The sequence below is a fragment of the Pungitius pungitius genome, chromosome 5 (assembly GCF_949316345.1).
Source record: "Pungitius pungitius chromosome 5, fPunPun2.1, whole genome shotgun sequence".
Classification (NCBI taxonomy): domain Eukaryota; kingdom Metazoa; phylum Chordata; class Actinopteri; order Perciformes; family Gasterosteidae; genus Pungitius; species Pungitius pungitius.
The window spans coordinates 17,353,729-17,376,909 of record NC_084904.1 but is presented as its reverse complement, the minus strand read 5'-3'; the positions used below and the strand labels follow the sequence as shown (position 1 = coordinate 17,376,909).

Below are 23,181 nucleotides of genomic sequence, written 5' to 3'. Positions count from 1 at the left end.
TTCAGGCAGGCTATTAAATTAAAATGTTCTGTTGGCCCGGTCATTTGGTCGTGTTGCGCCAACTCCTACACTAGCCAACCTTGATGATTGCCCAGAACCATCTTTCCATTCCCGTTGTGAAACGTCAGGTTGTCAGCCAGCCGCCCACCGTCACGACACTGCAAACCTACATGTGTGCGCTGCAATTTTCCCAGGCGCGCCGTGTTTCTATCCAGCTGACTTGTTGGTGTCCTTGTTGTGGTGTTTAATTCACGAGATGTGAATCATCAAAGCCGGCCGTGGAGCTGCTGCTGCTGCGCTGTGTTGGGCCGAAGGATCTGTCGAAGCTTTTGGGCGCCCCGCTCTGTTTGTTGCAGTCGCCTGTGTCTGCTGTGTGAATCCCGTGGGGAGCTCCGTCGCACACAGCTGTTATTCAGAGCACACTTAGGCTTCAACTCCCAGCCGAAAGGGCGGGGGGGGGGGGAATTGCTATGCTATGTTCTTGCCAAATGATCTCGAGCAGGCATACTGTATCTGTCCAAGCACGCCTGTCCCGAAAGTAGTGCAGCCCCTGTGACTCATCTCTAGGCTTTGAAATCTTAATAAATGTACCAGTCACGTAAAGTCTAAAAAACATAAACTTTTTACAGGTCTGCATAATTAACGCAATACAATTCTCTGTATCCTAGCACACGCATATATCACATGACCACATCGGCTGTGTTTGCCACAGTTCATACAGCACTGCAGAGCTCGAGTTAAAGGTGTATAAAGGCTATTTCTCCTCCCAACTTCTCGTCGTTGTTTAAATCAAAAAACTAGAGACTGGTATTTTCATTTCTTTTAACCGTGCTCCTCAGTGTTGCCATGGCAGCGGCTTTGGGAGCACGGCGCCTGTTGTCACCGGTTGTTTGTGCAGCTCTTGTGCTTGTAAGTGGTCCTCGAAAGGACACACAGGACAGTGGCTCAGAGGGACGTGGTGTGGCGTAGAGCCGAGCTCCTTGCCAGAAGCCGACACCGGGTCCACCACACAGGTCGGCCTCTGAGCCCCACGGGGGACTACGTCGCAATGTCCGTGAGGGATTTCATCACCGCTTCTGTGGAAGAGCCTAGACCTGAGACTTGACATCGCTGACGTGTTGTTTGTAAAGGTGCAGCGGCATTGACCGTGGCTCTCTGAGTAGACGGCGTCTCCGGGGAAGGCGACGAGCAGTTCTCAGGCAGCGGCCTGAGCCGAGGACGGTCGACGCAGCCGATGGACCGCCACAATCACTCGCAGCCTTCTCACGAGCGCTGCTCTCCCTTTTTGTGTCCCGACAGCCTGCGGCCGATGCCCCGACCACGCCCAAGTACACCAAGGACCACATCTTCTTCCCCGCCTCCCTTTCGTCCCCTGTCCTGCTCAGCCACGCCGCGTGCCACCCGCTGACGACCCCGGAGGGTCAAGCCAAAGTGGCGTACGAGCCCCTGAGCAAGCTGTCCAGACCTCAAGCCTCAGGATTCCACGATCAGCCGCAGCAGAGGAGGGCGTCAAGCCATCCCGCTGCTGCCACCGCCGCCACCATGGCCTTCCTACCACACACAGGTACAGCACTGTATTGTGTCGCTGTGTACACATGCACATAGATTATTAAAAAGATGATGCCTGGGAGAGTTTAAAGAGAAACTGCTCTTTTGCAATTGTGAGCATGTGAAGATCCTTACGCGCTTTAGTCAATGTGACCAGCAGGGGGCACCAGTGTACTTTCACACATCTCTTACATAACAGCATACTCTGGTGTGCTTGTATTTTGCCTTTTGAAATTTTCTCCCTTTTTGGAATTATGGTCCTGCAGACTGCTGCTCTTTCTCTGAGCCTCTGGAGAGGTTTGACAAGCAATTTCTGTTTCTCATAATGAATTGTCTGGCTTGCTGTTTATCATGTTTTTTGGGGGATTCAATTCCTGCTGTCTTCAGTCTGAATTTCCCTGATGAAATAAAAACTCAACCATTGAGCTTCAATTATCAATATGTATTACTTGTGTGTATTTTTGGTTTGCTGTTGGAGGGCATTAATAACAATTTGGAGAAATTAAACCCTGTTGTTGTTGTTGTTGTTGAGGCAGCTTTCATTTCTTCCTTTTCAGATAAGTGCTCAGCCAATGGAACGACTGCATTTGTCTCTTCCTGTTTGGGCCCATTTACTGCAACCCTTTAAACAAAAGCCCCATGTTACCTTTGATATCTGTAGACAAAGACACCGTTGATGCTTTTGATATTAATGACCCCAACTGGTATCAGAATACATGGGCTAAAAATTCAGAATCTACTCCAGCAAATACAATTAACCTTAACAGAAATGTTTTCACATGGACCACTACATTGTGCTGTGGTAAAATAATTGGCCACCTAATCTAAACAATAAAGAACAAAGCAAGTATACATTTAAGATAATATTACACCTAAAAAGAATTAACATACTTTATAATTTTGGGTTCTTGACCATCGGTTGCTGCACAGCTGCTCTCTAATATCAAGTTTTGGGTTCTTGTTCAAAACAATTTTAGAAAGTTCACTTTTAAACTATCTTCTTGATTTGTTCATCCGGAGTAATGTAACAAGCTATTGCATGAACCTTTTCATGAATGATTTTACTGAAAGTGTATAACCTCTAGCTGCATATTTGAATTGTTTGTGGACCTGTGTAGTTGTAGATGATGTTACACACACACACACACACACACACACACACGCAGGTCAGCATTAAGTGGCACTGTTCACATTGTGGAGATGCCTGAATGAGTATTGGATCATTTCTGGTGGGGATGGGGAAATGCTCTACCATCTCCGGCATGTCCTTTGTCATTATGTGTTTGATGCCTTTCACGGAACGTCTTCCTTTGTTGACAGATCGTAGATGGACTTTAATTTGCATATCGATCACTGAAGATTAGCAAATGCAGTAACGCTGTGATGAAATAGATTTTTAAGGGCCTTTTGTTGCTGCTTTGTTTGTGTCCCAAGATGAGCGGGAGGAGCCCTCAGAAGGACTTCCCTACCGACAGCAGGAGTCTCACCTTTGCCAGCAGATGAAACTCGCCTCTGTATCCCAAGGCCAGCAGTCGGCAGCAGCAGCAACAGCAGCAGCATCAGCATCCGCATCCGCAGCAGCAGCAGCAGCCTGGTTCCAGGGGAAAACGGCCACATGTAGTATCACCCAACCAGTTCAGAACGTTTTACTAGGAGCTGTGACAAAGAGAAATAATTGCATCGATGACATTCTTATGCAAACTGTCTGTAATTAGGACTTTTGAGTTAAGTTGCTTCATGTTCCTTGAAAATGGTCAGAATTGTCCTGTTGTTTCCCCCCCTCAGACCAGCAGCAGTATGCCAGCGACGATCCGTCCAAACTTCCAGACGCCGGCCGAATCCGCTCCCGTGTCCCGCACGACATGCCAAAGCTCTACATCCCTTCCTCCGTCACCAAGTTCCCACCAGAAATCACAGTCACGCCTCCGACGCCCACGCTCCTGTCCCCGAAAGGCAGCATCTCCGAGGAGACCAAGCAGAGACTGAAGGTAGTTACTTGGCCTCTACCTGTGTGTCTCTGTGAGCCCACTGTCACGTCTTCGGCGCCATTAGGTCGTGTTCCCGTCAAACCTTTACTTATGGAACGTAATTCAAGGAAACTATCAAAGCCTCAGCACAAAAAATATCTCAACAAAATACGTTGTTCGAGAAACATGGAATAATTTCTTTACTTTCCTTTATTGTTTAGTCAAATTTGATTTAAAAGAACAAATTGTGAAGATTTGGTTTCGATACTTATATTAATTGCTATAGTTTATTGATTTACATAACCGCTGACCTTAGGTTACACGGACCTTATTGGTATGAAGCATTTCAAAAACTAAACTCCAAGGTACCAATGTAGCCACAGTCCTGAGGTCAAACCGTGCCCTGCTCTCTGCTCCTCCGCAGAACGTCATCCTCTCGTCTCAGTCTGCAGCCACAGTCAAAAAGGACACTCTGAGCCAGCCAGCGCTGGAAGTGCAGGAGACGTCCAGCCAGGAGTCATCTCTTGAAAGCGAGTCAGACGAGGAGGAAGAGGACGAGGAGGAGGAGGAGGAGGAGGACGACGACGACGAGGACGATGAGGAGGACGACATGGACATGGACGTCTGAGCCGCTGGAGGCCTTGTGTGCACGCTGAAAGTGAATGCAATTTGGCGTCGCCTCTTGTCTTAAAGGGGAATGGTACGCGTCGATGCTATTGCTCCCTCGTGTGCGTCGCCAGAAAGCTCCCCACAACTGAAATAAAAACGCAGTAGTGTCGTTGCCTGTTGTCGTGTCGCCGCGCTGCGCTGCTCCTCAGCGGTGCAGGTGTGTGTGAGAGGGATGAGGACGGCTTTAGTCCCGCAGCATGTCTGTAATGTTCCATTTATGCATATCGCACATCGGTGTACCCGGCTCTCCTGCACTCGGCCTTTAAAGCCGGCCTGTTCCGCGTTTTATTTTTCTACGCTGTGTGCTGACTGTACCTCCAAGCTGCAGCTAAGCACCCGTCTGAGGGGCCTCGGTCTGGACTGACGCCCGGCAGCATGGGCCTGCTGTCCACCACTTTTAATCACTTTGGCAATTTCATCTGCAACACCCATTGCACTGGGACACTGGGACACGGAACATTTCAATGAACACCAGGGTGAAATAAGGACAATCGGCTGCATTCGAGGTTCACCTGTGGAGCCTCACAACCTGTAGCAGACCAGAAATGTTTACACTGAACGTTTGGGAGTTTTTCTTTTTTTTTCAGTTGTCACTAAACTTTGTGCTATTTTTGTATTTTTTTTTTGTAATATTTTGTCCTATATATTTTTCTTTTTTTGTGTGTGCAATTGTAGCTAAGAGGTTCATACCAGGAAGACATTCCGTCACCAGCACTGATCGGAACGATGTAGAAAGAGGTTTTAATTATGACTTTTGTACATATCACAACCAAAAACCTTCTCTAATATGTTTTAATGCGCTGAGTATTGAGCTTTATTTTTAGTCAACTCAGGAAGCGATTTGCCTTGACCAGACGCTTCACATGATCCTTCCTGATTTCAGTGGATTTAAAATACCTGCCGTGGATGATAATGATATAAATGCCTTTCCATTGAAACCATTTTGGTAAATTTGTCACAATTCCAGCTGAACTCAGAGGAAGACAACCGAATGTTTTTTACAGATTTGTTTTCTATAAAAAATAAGATATTTAATGATTGTGTTTCTGGAAAATATCTACTAATAAGAAAAAAAAATACAAATGCAAAACTAAAATCACCCATAGAAAAGAAATTGATGAATTTTTGTGTCCGTTTTGTTTTTTGTTGTAAGTAAGCTAGTTTTCTATTGTTCTTATGGGAGTGTACTAGTGTAACAGCCACCCCCCCCCCCCCCCCCCCTGATCAGGCTGCTGGAGTCTGGGATGAATGCATTATGTTTGTGTCAAACCAAAAATATATTTGAGAAACACATTTGTTCTGTGTGCTACTTCAAACCACCACTCTCAATGGTTATTTGGTCTTTATGAACTCGGCCCTCTTGGTCATTCTCCGAAGGACCGTTTGGGAGGCCGAGGGATGGTTTTCCATTTAAGAAACCTGTACTAAGGGCTGCATAAATTACATAGGGGAGAAACAACTGTCATTCACATGCACGCGCACCACACACTAAGTATTACAAATACAGAGCAGTTTGGATCTTGAATAATGACGAGGCAAATACTGGACAAGCTCAATAACACCCTCACTCAATGCTCAATCCTAATTTCCTCTGGCCGGTAATATAACACAAATATAAACTATAAAACTTCCCACTATACATCCTCACACTTAACATAACATTAGGAAACCCCCTGACTGACGAGTCATTGCAGGATAGTCAAGTCAATATGATTTATTCAGCCCTCTGAAGGACCCTTCAATCTGTGCAGCACTCTACACCCGCAGTCATTAACATAAACCCTTGAACAGGAAAATAAAGGAAAGGCCTTTTTAAAACATTTGTAGATCTAAAATGAATATAAAAAGACCTCCTCCTGCAGTGGAGCGGTGGGCTCGCTGCCTCTTGTAGCTGGCGGACCACCCGGCTGGCCTCTCTGAATTTGTGGTCAAAGGGCTCGTACACTCGGGTGTGAAGTCTCCGACACGAGGGAAGTCATTAGTCTTCATTAGCAACTTCCAGGAGTTTCTTATGAAGTGCTGTGAAGTTGTCATTTGCCCCCTTTGCCAGGCAAGCTAGATTCGAGGTTTGTTTTCTTATGTGCTGGACCAAATGTGAGCTGGCCCGGCCCCCAGTCGCTGCGCGTGACACCGTGGTCTCCGGGGTCAGATCATGGAGGCTACACGTGGTATTGTTACAGAGTATGATCACGGTGGACCAAATGGACGTTGAATTGACCTTCAGCAGACGAATCGGTTCCTGTGGCGACGCGGCGTTATTAGCAGATTGCAATTATCCTGAACTGATCATGATATTCTAATTCCTCTCTTCGCAGATAAAGATGAATCACGCTGGACCTGTGGTCAGGTAACACAAACACACACACACACACCCCCGCCCTCCCTTGAAGATTGCTCGGTCTCCTGTGACATCATGTTGTCTCCAACCATGGGGCTGCTATCTCTCTACAAACCCCTCAAAGTGGCCAATTAAGCATCAAAAGGGCATGCTGCATGGCTAATGTGGGCGAAAGGTGTGAGATTTCTCGTCAGTGCACTGCGGGGGCTCTTTATTGGGCTGCCGGAGTGCCGTCTGATCCCCGGGCCCTGGCTGTATATTGGCAGCTGTTAAACCGGCGAAGACACAAGGGGATCCGTGCAGTTAAAGCAAATGGCCAAAAGACTGACGACACCTGGGAGGTGGAGCATCGCTGGCGAAGGGACGGTCCCAGCGGATTCATGCGCCAGGCTTCACTGGATCAGAAGCAAGCGGCTGTCTGTCATTACAGAGTGACATGCTCCCTCGTGGTTCACTCTAAAATGAATTGGAGGTTGCTACCAGTCAGTACAGTGGGGCCTTCGAACAAAATCCCACAATGCTCTTGGTTTGCTTGTCCCTGTCGTTCCAGCTTGTGGCGTCTGCTCCAAATCGTCTCCTCCCTGGGGGCTTGCTATTACATAAGATAGAACCCCCCCCCCCCCGTCATGGCGAGGAATTGAGTGCTCACGCCTGACCCCCCCGCCGCTGGAGCCGCAGGGACCGCTCCCTCAAAATGTCTTTAATTCTCGTCGCGTCTTCCTCCTAAACACTCGCGGATCTGTGTGACCTCTGTGCCCAGTGAAACGCGGGTGAGGGGGTCGGGGGGGGTCTCGGGGGGGGGGGGGGGGGGGTGGTGCCCGGCCAAGTGAGGAGAGCAACACCGGACCTGTGATTAATAACTCCTCGAACAACAGCTGGTTTTCGCATAAAGAGGATAAAAACACATAGCGTTTCAAGGCCAAGGGAGCGGGGGGGGGGGAGAGGAGGAGGGGGGGGGGGATCCAAACATTCAACAACCACCAGTAAAGCATTGTGAAGACATCTCTGCCTCTTTGAGTGCTTGGTTACAAGCGGAGTGTTTTATTCCGCATCGACCGCTCCGAGGCCTTCGAGGGGCTCGTCAATACTTTCACAGGGAAGAACTTTTAGGAGAGAGGAGACATCTCGGTGCTTCGATGCTGATTTCACTTTGAATGCCGTGCTGCCTTTTAAGAAAAGGCTGCACGCATTGCTTTTTCGAACCGGAGATCATACGCCACGTGTGGTTTTGTTATTTAAACTGCCATGCGTGGAGTGGCAGAAGGCTCCTGTTGAATGGGTGTCGGAGAGCATGGGCCCACAGAAGCCATTGTATGCACCACGAAGACATGGGAATACAATAAGACATTGAAGTGGAAGTGGTGTGCCCATGCTAGAAAAAAAGAGCTTGAATGGGATGTGAAAGTCACCTCAATTCAAATTTTCAAGTCAGTGGAAACGAGGGGCGGGGGTGGGCTGTGGTCTAATTTTGTTCCTCTATGCTAATGCCTGCAGTTTAGCATTTGCTTTGCCTGCAGTAAGACGGCCCAATGAACGACGCATGTGGATTTTTTTGCCTGGATGTGGATGGCGGCCGGATGGCCCGCTTGTTGTGGCAAGTCTTTATTCTCAGACCCCTCCTGTCCCATTCAAGGCCGACTTGAGCTTGTGGTGCTAACTGGCCGTTAATTGCCTTACACACAAGGCTTTCTCCACATGCAGAAACCAGCCAGGGAAACTTGCCTAATGAGATTACCTATCAGAGCAGGGGCCTGTCTAGACACCCCAATACACAACCCACCACCAGCAGCAGCAGCAGCAGCTCCTCGGAGGACGCCCCCCAGGTAAAGGTTACCTGCAGTAAGAGTGCATGTTATCACTACGCCATTATGGGTTTACACCCACTGTGTAATTTTCTATTATGGAGAAAGCTGAGGATCAAGTTGTGTAAAAGTAAGACGCATATTCCAGAAGATCTTGGTTGTTTATTTTAATTTTTATATCAAATTTGAGATTAATACAAAAGGTCTGTTTAATTAGAAAAAGAAGGACTCCAGCGTAAACACCAAATTTAATGCACAACCCATTAAATCTCACTTTCATCAGGTTTGGTAAATAAAATGAATTTGGTATTTTTTTAAGCGTTGATCAAACACTCTAAATGTCATTTGGGTGCACAGTTCTATTAGATATTTCCACAGATTGTGGTGCCGCTGCGAGCCCTGATCTGTCTGTCCATATTGGTTTTAAAGTCTCTTAGCAGTTAATAAAGATGCAATTCCTTCGTCCCCCTTCCTGTGGGGACGGTATCAAGGCTCTGTTAAGTCTCTTTGATTTCCTGCCCCCTCCAATCACAGCGGGGCTCTGACTCATCATTGTGGCACTTCAAAGCCTGGGAATGGCTCTCTTGACCCAACCCACTCCAAGGCTCTCCTTAAAAGTCATGGTCACCCCTCCCAGCAGGACTCATGATCTCTGAAATATCTGCTGCAAGGAGGCAGACTGACCTGCGGATTCCCTGAGCTGCTGGATTTCTCTTTTTATTTTTTCCCCTGGAAGGATATCACGTTTACTTGGATTGCTTATTAGCCCTGAGTGCATGAAGCTCTTTTAAGCTCCCTGCGCCCCTGCTGAACCTGAACAATAAACAATGCAGTCCAGAGGTGAGTGAGGACTAAAAACTACTGGGCTTCTCAATTTGTAAACTCTTTTTTTCCCCCCAAACAATTTGGTCTTCAGTTGTTTTGTCTGACCTGAGCGTTCTTTTTTTCTTATTACATTCAGTGAAACACGTGGCTGTGATGTAATGATTCTTATTCTCTTTTAGATTTAAAAGCAAACTTCAGCGTCCCTCCGTCCTCCTCCATGGCTGCTGTCCCCGATGCCTATGTCCAGGGCAACATTAGGCTGACTCTGGAGGACCCTGAACTCTGGAAGACCTTTTGTGAAATAGGAACAGAGATGATTATCACTAAACCGGGCAGGTAAGACGACGAAAAGGATCACATCGAATGCAAAATGTTTAAAAAAAAAGAAAGGTCTTCTGTCGCTGAGTTTGCTCGTTTTTTTTCTTCTTCTTCTTCTTCTTCTTCTCACGCGTCTGTTTTCCATGTTTCTCCAGGAGGATGTTTCCACACTGTAAGATTAATCTATCGGGCCTCATTCCATGCGCCAAGTACATCTTATTGGTGGACATGGTCCCTGAGGATGGTTTCAGATACAAGGTAAGACACAGATTACTTTTCCTCTCCTGATAAATGAGTCTATTTTTTTTTTTACAAAATGCCCATTATTCTCCACGTATGTAGATGTAGATAATCCTTCAGTGGTTACCAGTATCTCCAGACAAGACACCCCCCCCCCCCCCCCTTCCTCCCTCCCTTCCTCGCGCCTCCCCCTCGGCTGACATCGTACATCAAAGGGCTGCTATCTCTTCCTGTTTTTCTATCCCCTGCTGGGAGCCCACTGTACTACCCCCTCTCTGTGGGTGGTGCTGCCCAAGCGGTCCCTGAGCACTCACTCGGCTCCTCTCACACTTCTGGGGAGGGGGGAACGAGATGGTTTCCTTCCCACAGTCTGAGGAAAGGTGAACCACCTTCCCCAGACGCTCTGACTGACTCCGTCTGTCTCCGTCCTGCAGTGGAATAAAGAGAAATGGGAGGTGGCAGGGAAAGCGGAGCCACAGCCTCCCTGCAGGACCTACCTCCACCCGGAGTCTCCGGCCCCAGGGAGCCACTGGATGAAGCAGTCCATCTCCTTCCTCAAGCTCAAGCTGACCAACAACACCCTGGACCAGCATGGCCATGTAAGTGAGAGCACTTGAAAATAAGGGCTTAATTATGTCCACACTGCTTTCTCAAAGGATTGTGGATAAATGAAGTACTTCAGTAACAGAGTCTGGCTGTTTTGGCATGTTTTGTCCTCAAAGCACAGAAAGCGTGTCTGAACCGATCCCCCTCTTCCTGTCTGCAGATCATCTTGCACTCCATGCACCGCTACCACCCGCGCTTCCACATCGTGCAGGCGGACGACCTGTTCAGCGTCCGCTGGAGCGTTTTCCAGACCTTCACCTTCCCCGAGACCTCCTTCACGGCGGTCACAGCGTACCAGAACACCAAGGTCCGTTTCTCTCCCTTCAAACCGCTCACACATTATTGTTTTTTTGTGTTTTTTTTTACTGATTTGATTTCCCCACTTACAGATTACAAAGCTAAAGATCGATCACAACCCATTTGCAAAAGGCTTCCGGGATGAAGGCACTACAAAGAAAAGGTGGGTGTCACATTGACGACTTCACATCATTCTTATCTATATTCAGATTTCCTTCGCAGCAGCTCACAATGAATGTATTGCGTTGTTTTAATGAACTCCAACGTTCCTCTGCAGGCGTTCAAACAAGAACCCAAACTGCCCGGAGAAACGATCCAAGATGTCAGACATTTTGAACAGAGACTCTGAGGAGGACAGTCCACCAGGTACACTTTCAGACTCGGAATCTTCCTGCTGCCGATGCTTGCCACTTGTGTCCTGTACTCCAAAACTTGACCTAACCGAACCTAACCGGCTCCTCTCAGATTTCTGCCGCTCATCGTATGAGGGCTACGACGGCGAGGGGGGAGATCTGCCCAAAAGGAAAGAGGTCGATGGCGTCAAAGAGCAGCGCTACTCCCCGTGGGCGGCTGACAGGGAGCCCAGCGTGAGGACCGAGTCCCCCGCTGGGACGGACCCCAGGGACATGTACAACACAGAGCAGCTCGTTCCCGCCCCGGCTGCCTACCAGCCGTACAGGTGAATACCAGTCCCCCGACAAATCGCAGCACGACGTTGTCCCGCTGAACGGACCGTGACCCGCCCTCCTTTTTTTATTTATTTTTTTGCTCCTCAGGTTCCACGAGTACGGAAAGTCTCCCTCTCCCTCCTCCAGCGTGGGCAGCAGCAGCAGCAGCGGCGGGACGGGACGGGGCAGCTTCGAGTCCAGAGTCCCCGATGTCGCCACCGTTCCCGACCACGACCCCTCGAAGCCTCGGGCGCACGAGGTGGGCCCGCAGCCCCTCCCCGGCCCCCAGGACTACAGCGGGGTCCTCAACATGTCCATGGGCCAGGCCGGCAAGCCGGGGGTGATCAGCCACCACATCTACAGCCCGTACGGCGCCGAGCAGCCCCTGGGACAGTGGGGCGGGCCCGGCCCGGCCCAGTACCCCCCACCTCCTCATCACCTGGCCACCGACTACGCCACACAGGCGGTGCACCACGGCTATCACCACGGCAACGTGGCCGAGTGGAGCCAGTACCCGCTGTTCTCTTACTCGTGCTGGTGAAGGGGGCCTTCGATTGGCACACTGACTGAGAGGGTGACTTTGACTGGTGCCGCAGACCCAGTTCTCTCACAGCCGAGAGGCTGCATGCGGAGACGCGGCCGAGGGCCGCGAGGCCGGCGCCAGCAAAACGGAGGGGACGGAGGGGTGAGAAGAGGGAGAAGGACACTGGCCTGTAGCTGCCTTCTGCTCCACAGACTGAGGACTCGGACGCCAGTTATGCCGACTGTTGGCCGGGGTGTGCTACGCCGTTCTGCATTGTTGTTTGGATTGTTAAACTGTCTATTTATTTTGTATTTCATCTCATCTCCAAGTTTAAATATTATTTTTGTAAAAGAAACATAAAGTGTGCAATGTCTGTCTGTAATCCAAATGTGATGTGATCTGAAAATAAAACCTTTAAAGTGAGCCGATTTAATGCGTTTGTGTGAGAATCTATTATCCAAACAAAGAAACATGCATCGTTTAAGAAGACACCGAGTTTACATTTCATGCCAGAAATTGATGCCACCGTAATAACAAAACAGACTGATGAATACTACTTCCTAACTCTTAAGGCTCACAGTATTCATCTTGTGACCATAAGTTATCATCACAAACCCTCTGGTTACGAACTAAGCCCGGGCCTCCACAATTTCCACCGGTTGAACTGATCTCCTGTTTGTAATTTTTCTTCTCATCTCACAACAACTGGTGTGTTGTAAAGCTGTCTCTGTTTGCGGGTGCAAATCTGCCTACTTGCCCCCCCGGCTCTGATAAGCCTCACGTGTTCTGGTGGCATTTGTTTGTATTTCCTCTTTGTTGATCTAACGAGGGCCCCTCTGTAGTTTCAACAGGCCCAGCATGCATTAAAGACATTGCGTTACTGTGACTCCGGGTCACCTGCTGAGGTTTACCCACCGGCATCATAAAGCATTGCACGACTCCCGTTCTGCATCTCAATGGGCCTTAAAAAGCATGAAAATGGGGGGCAGTTTGGTTCCCTTTCACAGCTGAAAAACACAAGCTGCCCCATCGCATCCACCCAGGGTGGATATGAGCTGCTAATGACTGTTGTAAAGTCCAGGAAAGAGGAAGGGGGGGGGGGGGGGGGCGTGGGGATTTCATTGATTTTATTGCTGCAATTTATTATCTTGGAGGCTTCTTAAATCAGTTTGTGCAACATCAGACTTCCTCAGCTATGTGTGTGAGTACAAATTTAACTGACTAGATAAGAAAGAGAGATGCATCACTGTGGGATCATATCGCCCTGAGGGCAGCTCTTTGATTAAACCACAGAATGTAAAAAAATACATTTCAAGGAATTTGAATTTTCCTGCCTCAAATTATTGTTTAGAATGATACGTTGTAATATAGAAGAGGTTTTGGTTCTCACATTGTGTATGCATATAACCTGTCTATGGAGAAAACAAGCTAAAATAGTGTGTGGATCTTGCCTCTGAAAGAAATAAAGGTCCATTTAGATCCCTAAATACAAGACAGACCAGAAAAGTATTAGAAGTATGAAACAAAATCCAGACTGTGCTGCTATCCACAACCTTTGTGTGCATGTGGTTGAAATATATTACAATTGTAATGTCGCTTGTGTGTTAATGTCATCTTTTTGAGGGTATTTGTCACCAGCTAGCTCCAGGCCTCTGACTTGCTTTATTTATATATGAATATAAATGAAACAAGACACAAGAAAAAAAGAAAAAAATATGGTTTGATTATTAGGCCAGGCAACAATCCAGCAAACGAATGACAAGGACAAATATTAATATAGTTTAAAAGATGTTTCCAATAACTATGAATGTGGGATAGCAGGGTTTTGACAGAGGAACATTTTCTAGGGGTCAGCAAGTTAGAATGACACCTTTTTGAATAAATGCTACCTTAAGATGTTACGCTGATGCTATTTCATCATTCGCATAAACCAGTACATTCTGTATATAAAGTTGTTCTATTGATGCCAAACTTGTTGCATGCATTCACTCCAGATTTCTGTCTGCAGGTGACGTCCTTGGTTCTCAATTGAGTTTGGGTCAGACCAGCTGGCTGAGGACCTCCTAGCCTCCACAGCATCAGAATCAAGAATCAAAGCAAGCACATCGTACCATTCCCTCGACACACATATCAACAACACCACTGGGCTCAATCCGCATGGCTCTGCATCGCTGGGTAATTTGGACCTTTTAATTGCTCTGATAATGGTCCCGCAAAGAGCACCAGATCGACCTGCACTCAGTCGACCCAGTAAAGCCCCGCTGACGTGGCGGAGTGCATGAGACATATGTCTTAAGTAGCCCCCAGGTGGTACTGCCGCTTCAGAATGAAAAGACGCATAAACGCAGCAGATTGTTGATCCTGGATGTCCAGTGCTGGTGTCAGCACATGGCACAACAGTGTGAAATGGAGGGGGGGGGGGAACCCACTTAGGGCTGGTGGAGGGGAGGGGTAACAGATGTGGAGGAAACAACCTCGGAGGGGAAAGTCCGCCTTCATAAAGCTGATGGAGGGCCAAATGGAGAGGAACTAGTAGAGACTGGGAGGAATAAAGAGCATGAGGCAGAAACCACCACTACCAGCTCAAACCAGAAGGACACCCAGCAATTTATAGAATTCTATTACAGCGCTTTCCTAAAAAGGGAGAACATGTGTGTCAAACCCAAACTGTGCCACAGCAGGGGTGGAAGTGAGGAACTAAACACACAGGTGGGCTCCAGCTAACGTGCTAAATGCTCATGAGCATAACCTTAACTGAGAGAGGCCAAGATAATTGGCCTGACTATGTTGAGACACGGCTGCAGAGTGGACTGGCTGAATCGGGACACTGAGGTTGAAGTGGTGGAGCAGGTTGTGGAAGACATACTTCTTCTCATTAAGGGAATAACAAATCCCATTTTAAAAGACAGGACCAAACACACAGACAAAACACTTTATGAATTGAGACATTCAGCTGAAGAAAGGAGAAACCTCTACTTGAGGGATATTAAAAACCTCTCCTCGTTGGCATCTTTGAAGTCTATAATTAAATGATAAATGCAGGATGGAAACTTCAATGAAAGGACACAACAAATTTGACAATGATTTGGGGTTCTTCCCAAAAAAATCCAGACTTGAAATTTATAAACCAAATACAGACACGGCAACTTATTTTGAGCTGATGAGGGCACCAACACCTCTTCATTCAGGTAAAATATCATTTCCCTCTGCAGAATACACTGAAACACGACATAAAACATACTTCTCAGGACAAGTTTAGGATGTAACCACAAAAACAAGGCACAATGTTAAAACATCATTGGAACTTTTAAGAACATCCTGTCAACCTCAGGTCACAGAGTGCTGTGTCTTAGCCAGCAGTCTTATAGAGGCTCACTCTATGATGGAGAGCGCAGACACAGCCACACTGACATCTGGCAACAAGGGATCCGCAACCAACGCAAGCATTTCAGCAGCTCTTCCTGTGCAGTGTTAAGATTATCTAGGAAGAGTTTGTGATCAGTAACAAAACAAAAAAAAAAAGCGTCCAGCGTTCCTGGACGACGACGCTTCGGTTCTTGGAGGCACTCAAAGTGATCAAGGTGCAGAGAGGACACGGCGCTGCCCAAATAATATCCCGCAGCTGCTCCAACAGGCTGCGTAGGAAGAGTGCGCGACCTCGGCGACAGCGAGTTCAACGCGGCTGCTTCAATCCTCACTCGAGTCTTCCGAGCTGTCCATGTCCAACGCTTCCCACGAGGCCTTGGTGGGCTCCTCGCAGCGGGCCTGGGCGATCACAGCGTGGGGCATGGGCACCACACAGGCTGCAAGGCCGGAGACGCGCTCCTTGAACTCCGCCTCGGTCTCCCACTCGTCTGCGTCGGTGTTGTACACGTGAACGTATTTCATCCTGTTGTCTTTGTTGTGAGAGCGTCCTCCCAGGACGTAGATGCTACCGTCCAGCACAGCCATGCCGGGCTCTCCGTGTCCAGCAGGAAGGGGGGCCAGTAAAGACCAAGAGTCGGCTTCAGGGCTAAAGCATGCCACCTGAGAAAAAAAAAACAACAGGAAATAACTTTATTTATCAGTTTCATTAAAGTGCTTTCCAAACAATATGGACCTCGGTCTTAAAACACAAGCTTTTTAACGGAATGACGGACTGTGTGAAAATTGCCTAATAGTGGAAACACCGCCTTCATTGTGCAACAATTGACCCTCATGACTTGTTGCATTGTACCTTGAGGACGTCGCGGCGATATCCACGCTCGTCATTGCTTCCACCAATAACATAGAGGCATCCGTTAACAGCAGCCGTGCCGTGCCAAGCTCGCTCCACCGGGCCCTCGGAACAAGCTGCCCAGTGATTGTCCACGGGGTCGAAGCAGTAGGTCTCCTTGAGGTACGCCGTTCCTCTGCGGCCGCATGTTATGTACATTTTCCCACCCAACACTGCTCCAGCGTGGGCGTGAACCTGGAAGGAAAGTTAGAACTTCTTTTACATAACAGAACCGCATCAGCGACAATACTTAGGGAAGTATGTAGCACCACCAGGTGGATGGTAGCAGTGCTACACACTTTGCTTTCATCCTTCTACTATTCTCGTACCTCTCTCTTCAGAGGGGACACAAACTCCCACATGTTGGTGTGCGGGTCGTAGCGCTCCACCGACTCCAGTTCATTGCTGTAGTCCCGTCCTCCGATGGCATAAATATGTCCGCCCATGACACAAACGCAGTGGTCAGCGCGCTGCTGCTGAAGGGGCTGGATGGAGCACCAGCTGTTGTGACGAGGGTCGTATCTGGAGAAAGAAAAGAGGCAAAGAACTGACTTTGGATTCAGCTATTCAAATTCAAATAATACGGTCCAAATATGTCAGATCCACATGTTATGTATCTTCTGTCGAGTATTTAATCAACTTAACTAATTTGACATAAACTCGTCGTCAGTTCAGGTCTCTTGCAAACTGAATTAACAGGATGGGATCTCACCTCCAGCAGCACGTCTCTGCACGAAACCCACTGTTGTTCTTGTCTCCTCCAATTAGGTAAACAAAATCGTTGAGCACAGCTATACCCTGGTTGGACATCCGGGGGGTGTTGGCCGCGTTGAGCGTCCTCCACTGCCCCCAGCTAGGGTGGAACACCTGAATCAAATGCTTGGCGGCTGTGAGGGAATGTGAGGTAAACATCCCCCCGAAGCCCAATATGTATCGGAAGTTGGACCTTGGCTGCGTGAGAGGACTTTGCAGGACGGGCTGCCAGATCTCCTGCTCATGGTACCGCAGGGCGGCCGAGACCGAGTCCTTAAGTGGACACTGGCTCAGTCTGCCATTCAGCCTCTGCAACACTTGTTTGTCCATCAGGCAGAATCGCACCGCATCGAGCATCTTGAGATTGTCCTTTTGAGTAAAAAAGATTTGAAAACTTAGTTGATGAAAAGCACATATACACAGATACATACATACACATATATAGTGTGTATCTGATGAAGATATAAAGTACAAAAGGCTGACAAACCTTGGCACTGACCTGCAAGTACACCTGGTCAGTTTCCACCTGCTCAGGACTGTAGTGGTAGTGAAGAGCCGCCTCGTACACCTCATTCTCGCTCTTCACCTGGAGCCGCTCGCTGCTCAGCGCGCTGAACACGACGTCCGGGGGGAGTTGTCGGTACACATCAGTGCAAGACAAAGTCGGAATTTTGTTGAGGATGTAGGAGTGGACCATGGCATTGAGGTCGTGCAGTCCGTAGAGATCTGCTAAATTATGGACCTCTAGAATGTTGCTCTCGTCGAGCCAGTCGGAAAGGAAATCACAGCAAAAGCTGATAACAATCTCGAGCTTTAAAACACAAAAGGACACAGATTAGCTGAAGAAACCCCCACGCAAAGTGAATAACATGATCTACCAAATGCACATCGAAGGGCATACCTGTAATAACGTGGCAGCGTTGAGGACTTCCTGCACACACTCCAAGTCCAACTCAATCTCTGAAGTGTAGATGTAGTCAATTATTTTTGTCATGGCAACGTAAGACACTCCATGAATCTGGATCTCTTTCTGCTGTGTCTCTCGAAGGCCTCCAGCAAACATGCCCCTGGTGGAGGAGAGCGACACGTTGTTAAATCATGGCTCGTGGTTGGGTGACCTGGTGGCCCGGGAGAGGTGCCATGCACATCACATGGCCTTCCTCTCCGGGCAGCTACTTTTGCTTCTGGACCTCCACAGAGCTTTCTCTTACCACGTGATTTTCAAAGACACGTCGAGAAAAGAAGCTTTGCACACACTAGTGTAAAATGGAAAGCGGGTACCTAAAGTAATCGCAGGAGGCTGCCAGGAGGATACGGTGGGCGTGGATGGGTCGACCCTCCACCAGCAGCACCACATCGAACAGGATGCCGCTCTGCCTGAGGGCCAGCAGGCCGTCCCGCAGGCTGCGGAGGTGGGTCGAACTTGTGTAGGTCTCTCGACGGGGACGGCCTGGCGAGTCAGGGGGTCCTCCCGTCGGACGCGGCTCTCTTTCCTCAGACATGGGGCTTCATATATCTGTCGTGTGCCAAAACTTGCGACTCGAACCGTTTATATCCCCGAGAGCTGTGGTGAATTTAAGCCGCCGCTAACTGCCCCCCCCCCCCCCCGGTATGCAGAGACACGGCAGAGCAGCCAGCGGCTTAAAGTCAGCGGTGAACCTCACGAGTTATACACGCGATTTACAGCGTGTTTAACTATGGGGTATTTTAGAAATATCGGAAGGTAACATCGTTACACTCACACACGCGCGCACTTCCGTCGGCCGAGTGCGAGCCGCCAGTAGGCTGTCAGCTAATGTTAACTTTTTCTTTTACAAGTTTACAAGGTGAATAGCCGCTAGTTAGCTATCAGCTGGTTAGCTGGTTAGCTAATGTAAAGCACTACCAAACAACAAGATAGACACTTGACGCTAACGAACAGAGCGCACGATGAAACCGTGGTGTCGGAAACCAACCAATTTACCCTGACAATTTGGTCAAAATGTCGCTATCATTTCCTCAGAGGAATGACGAGCGCTGTTGCCTGATTTTTTGACAGATCAAAACAAGTCAGCTTTTTTACTGTTTGACGGTGAGCTCACAAAGGATTGGTTGTTGCCGTTGTTTTTGTCCCGCCCACTTATACAAAGAGCCAATCACTGAAGGCAACAATAGGACATTTTCAACTAGTCTTTTAACATAATACGCTGAACGTAGTGTGTGGACTTTACTATTATATCTGTTCCATCTCTGTTTCAGTTTTTTATTACTCGTAATTATAGAATAAATATTTAGTAAGAGATATGCTTAGATACTGTGACACTTTTTGTAAACAGAAGAGGATGCTGTTTCCTATGCATCGAGGGCTGGTTCTCACACTGCATGTCATTCAAATACACCAGCACCAGGGGTCGAAAGTAGCAATTATATTTCTTCTTAAATATATAAATACAGATTTTACACCGTATTAGGAAATAATTTCTTTAATAAATTTGAATCATAGCAATTTTGATTGACTTCAGTCACTAATCATTGCACTGATCATCAATAGAACAGTTGAACCAGACACATTATACATGTTTCATTAATAATTAAACATCTTAAAAGTACCCTTTCTTTTTTCAGATACCTAATATATATAAAGATATATATATATATATATAGTAGGAACTACTGTTTATTCTATTTGTTGGCACAGTTTACCATTTAAAAAAGCAAATGTCAGTGTGTTCTTTCAAAGGTTCATTCAAACAAAAATATGCAATATATCTTTGTCTTTAAAAAATAGATTTGCGTGACATAAAAAATGAGATGACAAGCAAAACTTTAAAACTGTGCCAAGATTAAAGTAGGTATTTATTGTTCTTGCCAACTTTTTGTTGATTTTATTATTTGCACTTCTCAAATATTTGGTCTCCATCCGATCAAACGCTTTCAAGATTGATTTCCACCCCATAACTGCATGAGCTGTCAGATATATTTTGTTCAGCAGCCAGTCATGATGCTCTTTTATAAAAATTGAGGCTTCCATACGAGGTTTTACAATCTCATTCATCTTCTGCCGAGGTTCCAATTTGCATATATCATTTCCTGACACGGACAGTAGAGATATTTCTACTCGCTGTAACGCTGTTGGAATAATCCATCACTTGATTTATTTTCCAGTCAAGTATACATTCCAGTGAAGTGCAGAAGGGGAAAGCTCCCTGTTTTTTAGTCTACGGTGCAGAAATGCCTTTTTTAATAGCAACTCATAACTTTATTACCTGACATGTGGCTGAAGAAATGTCCCACCATACTTCCAGTAATGGAGTCTACTGCAGCCCCTTAAACGGCAAATACCTCCAACACTGATGCATGTACACATACCAAGCTAGTTTCTTGAACAATTACAATGATCAATAGGATGAGGTATGTTGAAGTATTTATTTGAAAATTGAATGCTTTATGTTGTATGCCATGGTAAGAAGAATATATTTTAGGTTTTAAGTTGGTTGGACAAAACAAACTGTTGTAAAAAGAGAAATAATATTTTCGTGAATGTGAATGCCAACTGTGGCAAGATATATTAATTATCAGACATAGAAAATACAGCTAATGTTGAGAGTGAAATCATCTTTTAATTTCTCCACTGTTTGATTTAAATGATCAAATTACAACTACATGGTTTATTCGTTTACTAATCTTGGTTACTGACTTGAAGTTTTCTAATTGTTCTATTATTTGCTTTTATTTTCTAGCATAAGCATTACACCCTGATGCACACGTCACTATTTAATTGCCAAACCTGACAGGATATTATAGGATATTATTTTCACTGGCAAAGATCGAAAGCTTGATTTTTTTTTTGTTTGACCTTACTAGAGGTCAAAGACCGCCTGCTTTTTCCCTATATTCAGCAGAGCATTCTAGTCCATTATCAGTGGGCCGTCTCCTCTCATCAGAGAGAAAGGCGGCCCGGCATGCACTCCGCAGGCTGGAGGAAGAAATGACAAAGAAATAAAAACAAAGGGGGCGACATTTAAAGAATTAACTGTCAATCCTTTAACAGGGGATGTTGGCTAATGGAGTTACCAAGACATGAAATAGCCCGCGACCTTGAGCCGCTGTGAGCATCACTGTTAAAATGTTTAACCTCATTCAAATTATTAACTGAAGGAGAACATCGTTCGGGCCGTCCTATGATGATGAGGCGAGTTAGTGAGCAGCACAATTGGCTCAAGCAAGGACAAGAGCCAACGTGCCGCCGTGCTCTGCTGTGTTTCCTTTATGCTGCATACGACAAAAAGACCAGAGGACAATGTAACAAATTACTTTGGGACTGTGCAGCTCAAATGGGGCCGTTCATTCTGCCGGCCCCTTCTCCGAGATGGTTTACAACTACCTGCCACCTTTTTTCTGGGGCACAGGAAATTGGGAACGCAATTTCTGCCACAAAAAAAAACAAAAAAAGCAGTATCCTTAATCGTTTTCGCTCTACTTGATTCCACAATGCTTCAGCGTGCAAGAGCTGAAATTTGAATGAGCAGCTTATCTACTCACAATAGTTTCTTCAAGTTGTTTTTGAGTTCTACTGTAGTCAAACAAGTCAAAATAAAAAATGTGACAGGAATCCCCGCTGTGTGATTCATACGTTGAATGGAGGGCTGTGAAGTGTGGTGCAGTCCTGACAGGTGCAATTTATTTCGGGCTGCTCTGTGATTGTGAGGAGAGAAATCCATTTTCTTCTACACCACAATCCTATAACGCAAAAAAACTTTCAGCCTATCGCTGTTTGATGAAGCCTGCCAACCGTCAGTGGGGGAGCCACAGGGTGAGCCATATATTCCCCTGAAATTATTAACTGTGGGGGACCATTTGCACTGCCGCAGGACTGGGACGGTGCTAAATCAGTATATTTTGTGATAACAGCGAGGGAGAAGCTGCAGAGGCCCGCCACATTGGAATTGTTAGGAAAATCTATGGTCTGAATCGAGCAAGGAATCTAGATGGATTTCACTTATAATAATAATAAGGACACTTATTGTTGGACCATAATCGCAATTTCCAAGTCAGGATAAGCATGGCTGTGCTTTTCTTTCCTTCCTTTAGGGTTTGTCTCTCTCTCTGAGGTCGAAGATTCATCGTTCTTTTTAAAGGCTGGCAGATTTCCCCGTGTCACCGGCGGCTTGGAGAAGACAAACACCCTGTTACTGAAAATGGAAGCATCCCAACACTCTGTGCTGCTCCAGAGAATGCAAGGATGTCAGTTCGTATTAATCTAAAGAAAAGAAACCCAGAGTGGAATAAAAAGCAGCTTTTCGCAGGTGTTCCATGTGTTTCAGAGAACAACCGAGACAGAGACTTGGATCCTCCCTTCTCCGCGGGCCCCCCCCACACGTGACAGAAACCATTCCCAGGGAGAGTATTATGCAAGACTGCCAGCAGAGACTTGATATCAGCAAATAGCTCGGCTGGACTGCTTTGACAGCTGGCCTCAAAGGGGACCCACATTTAGCCTCCGCTGGTGATGGAATATAAGAATCAATTCAAAATGTCTCTGGTTTTACCCTGACATGTAAAGACTACTTGGCTGAAACTATCATCGCGGTCATCGAAGCGTGATCAGTGTGCACTTTCTGTGAGATTTCATAAGTGTTTCAGAAACATACCCACCGTAACCATGGTAACTGCCATCTTCCCCAAAAATTGCAACGCGGCCAAAAATGAAGAAAAAAAAAAGGGACTTCTTTACTTAGGATGAAGTCGTTGGTCATATCTGCCATGTGTCAGCCGATTGGATCTGAGCTAATATTGAACGAGGCTTTAGTGGATCAATAGCAACCTGCTGTCATAACTCGTTATGCCACCTCTGAATACAGTTTCCCCCCCCGCCCCCCCCCCTTGCTGTAGGGATGAGTTCGGCTATTTTGGGATTTCCCTTTCACTGTCTAATTCATTGTGACGTAGTGTAACTCCTGAATCATATGGCGTGAGTTATGTGGCTTGAGAAAGCGGCACGGACATGCAGCATTAAAGGAGGGCGGTCAGCAGGACTAATCCATCACATGATTGATTCTACCTCTCCGTTTGCTAATGCATTTGCGTTTTAATAAACCGCAATCTCAGGGTCTTCTCTTCTTCTATATCTCCTTCTATTGCTCTTTTCTTCTTTATTAAATCAGTTCATTCCACCATACTAAATGTATTTTTTGCAGAAGCACATACCATCATTTGAATCAGTTACATTCAAATTTCACACTTGGCACTCACTCCTTGGTGTAAAACTAACAAAAGGTTTCAACATGAAAGAAATCTCATGTTGAATATTCAAAGAGTAAAAATGAGAGTGGTTTTACTCCTCTTATTAAACACTCAGGTTCAACAACAACAACATTAATTATTAATGAAAGT

At 46.7% G+C, this 23,181-nt stretch overlaps 3 protein-coding genes across 8 annotated transcripts in view; 2 read left to right on the top strand and 1 right to left on the bottom strand.

Annotated features, from left to right (window-relative positions):
- The window catches only part of cabin1 (calcineurin binding protein 1), a 32,695-nt gene extending 26,730 nt beyond the window's left edge, over window positions 1-5,965 (top strand). For 3 of the 4 annotated variants that reach the window (XM_062562444.1, XM_062562447.1, XM_062562446.1), the window contains 2 exons: window positions 1,300-1,564; window positions 2,983-3,437. In XM_062562444.1, coding sequence (XP_062418428.1) covers window positions 1,300-1,564; window positions 2,983-3,263 — 546 coding nt within the window. In that variant the 3' untranslated portion in view covers window positions 3,264-3,437. Of the gene's footprint in view, window positions 1-1,299; window positions 1,565-2,982; window positions 3,537-3,939 lie in introns of those variants that run through there. The other variant, XM_062562448.1, reaches the window with a different exon arrangement.
- Window positions 5,966-8,466: 2,501 nt separating this feature from the next.
- Window positions 8,467-12,819, top strand: tbx16 (T-box transcription factor 16). Of its 2 annotated transcripts, XM_062562526.1 has the most exons (8): window positions 8,467-9,485; window positions 9,623-9,725; window positions 10,142-10,306; window positions 10,474-10,620; window positions 10,703-10,773; window positions 10,888-10,976; window positions 11,076-11,289; window positions 11,387-12,819. In XM_062562526.1, exons 1-8 carry the CDS (start codon window positions 9,367-9,369, stop codon window positions 11,817-11,819), a joined length of 1,341 nt encoding a protein of 446 aa, XP_062418510.1. In that variant the 5' UTR covers window positions 8,467-9,366; the 3' UTR covers window positions 11,820-12,819. The 2 variants fall into 2 exon arrangements, with proteins under 2 accessions (XP_062418510.1, XP_037337295.1); XM_037481398.2 differs by having other exon boundaries at window positions 10,888-11,289.
- A 1,902-nt stretch (window positions 12,820-14,721) lies between these two features.
- klhl22 (kelch-like family member 22) lies at window positions 14,722-19,257 on the bottom strand. Of its 2 annotated transcripts, none has more exons than XM_037483345.2 (7): window positions 18,091-19,257; window positions 17,711-17,876; window positions 17,297-17,620; window positions 16,769-17,178; window positions 16,386-16,578; window positions 16,018-16,251; window positions 14,722-15,827 (listed from the first exon to the last, which is right to left on the bottom strand). In XM_037483345.2, the coding sequence occupies exons 1-7, from the start codon at window positions 18,309-18,311 to the stop codon at window positions 15,489-15,491; spliced, it is 1,887 nt and encodes a 628-aa protein (XP_037339242.2). In that variant the 5' UTR covers window positions 18,312-19,257; the 3' UTR covers window positions 14,722-15,488. The 2 variants fall into 2 exon arrangements, with proteins under 2 accessions (XP_037339242.2, XP_037339243.2); XM_037483346.2 differs by having other exon boundaries at window positions 17,309-17,620; window positions 18,091-19,256.
- Between the last annotated feature and the right edge of the window lie 3,924 nt (window positions 19,258-23,181).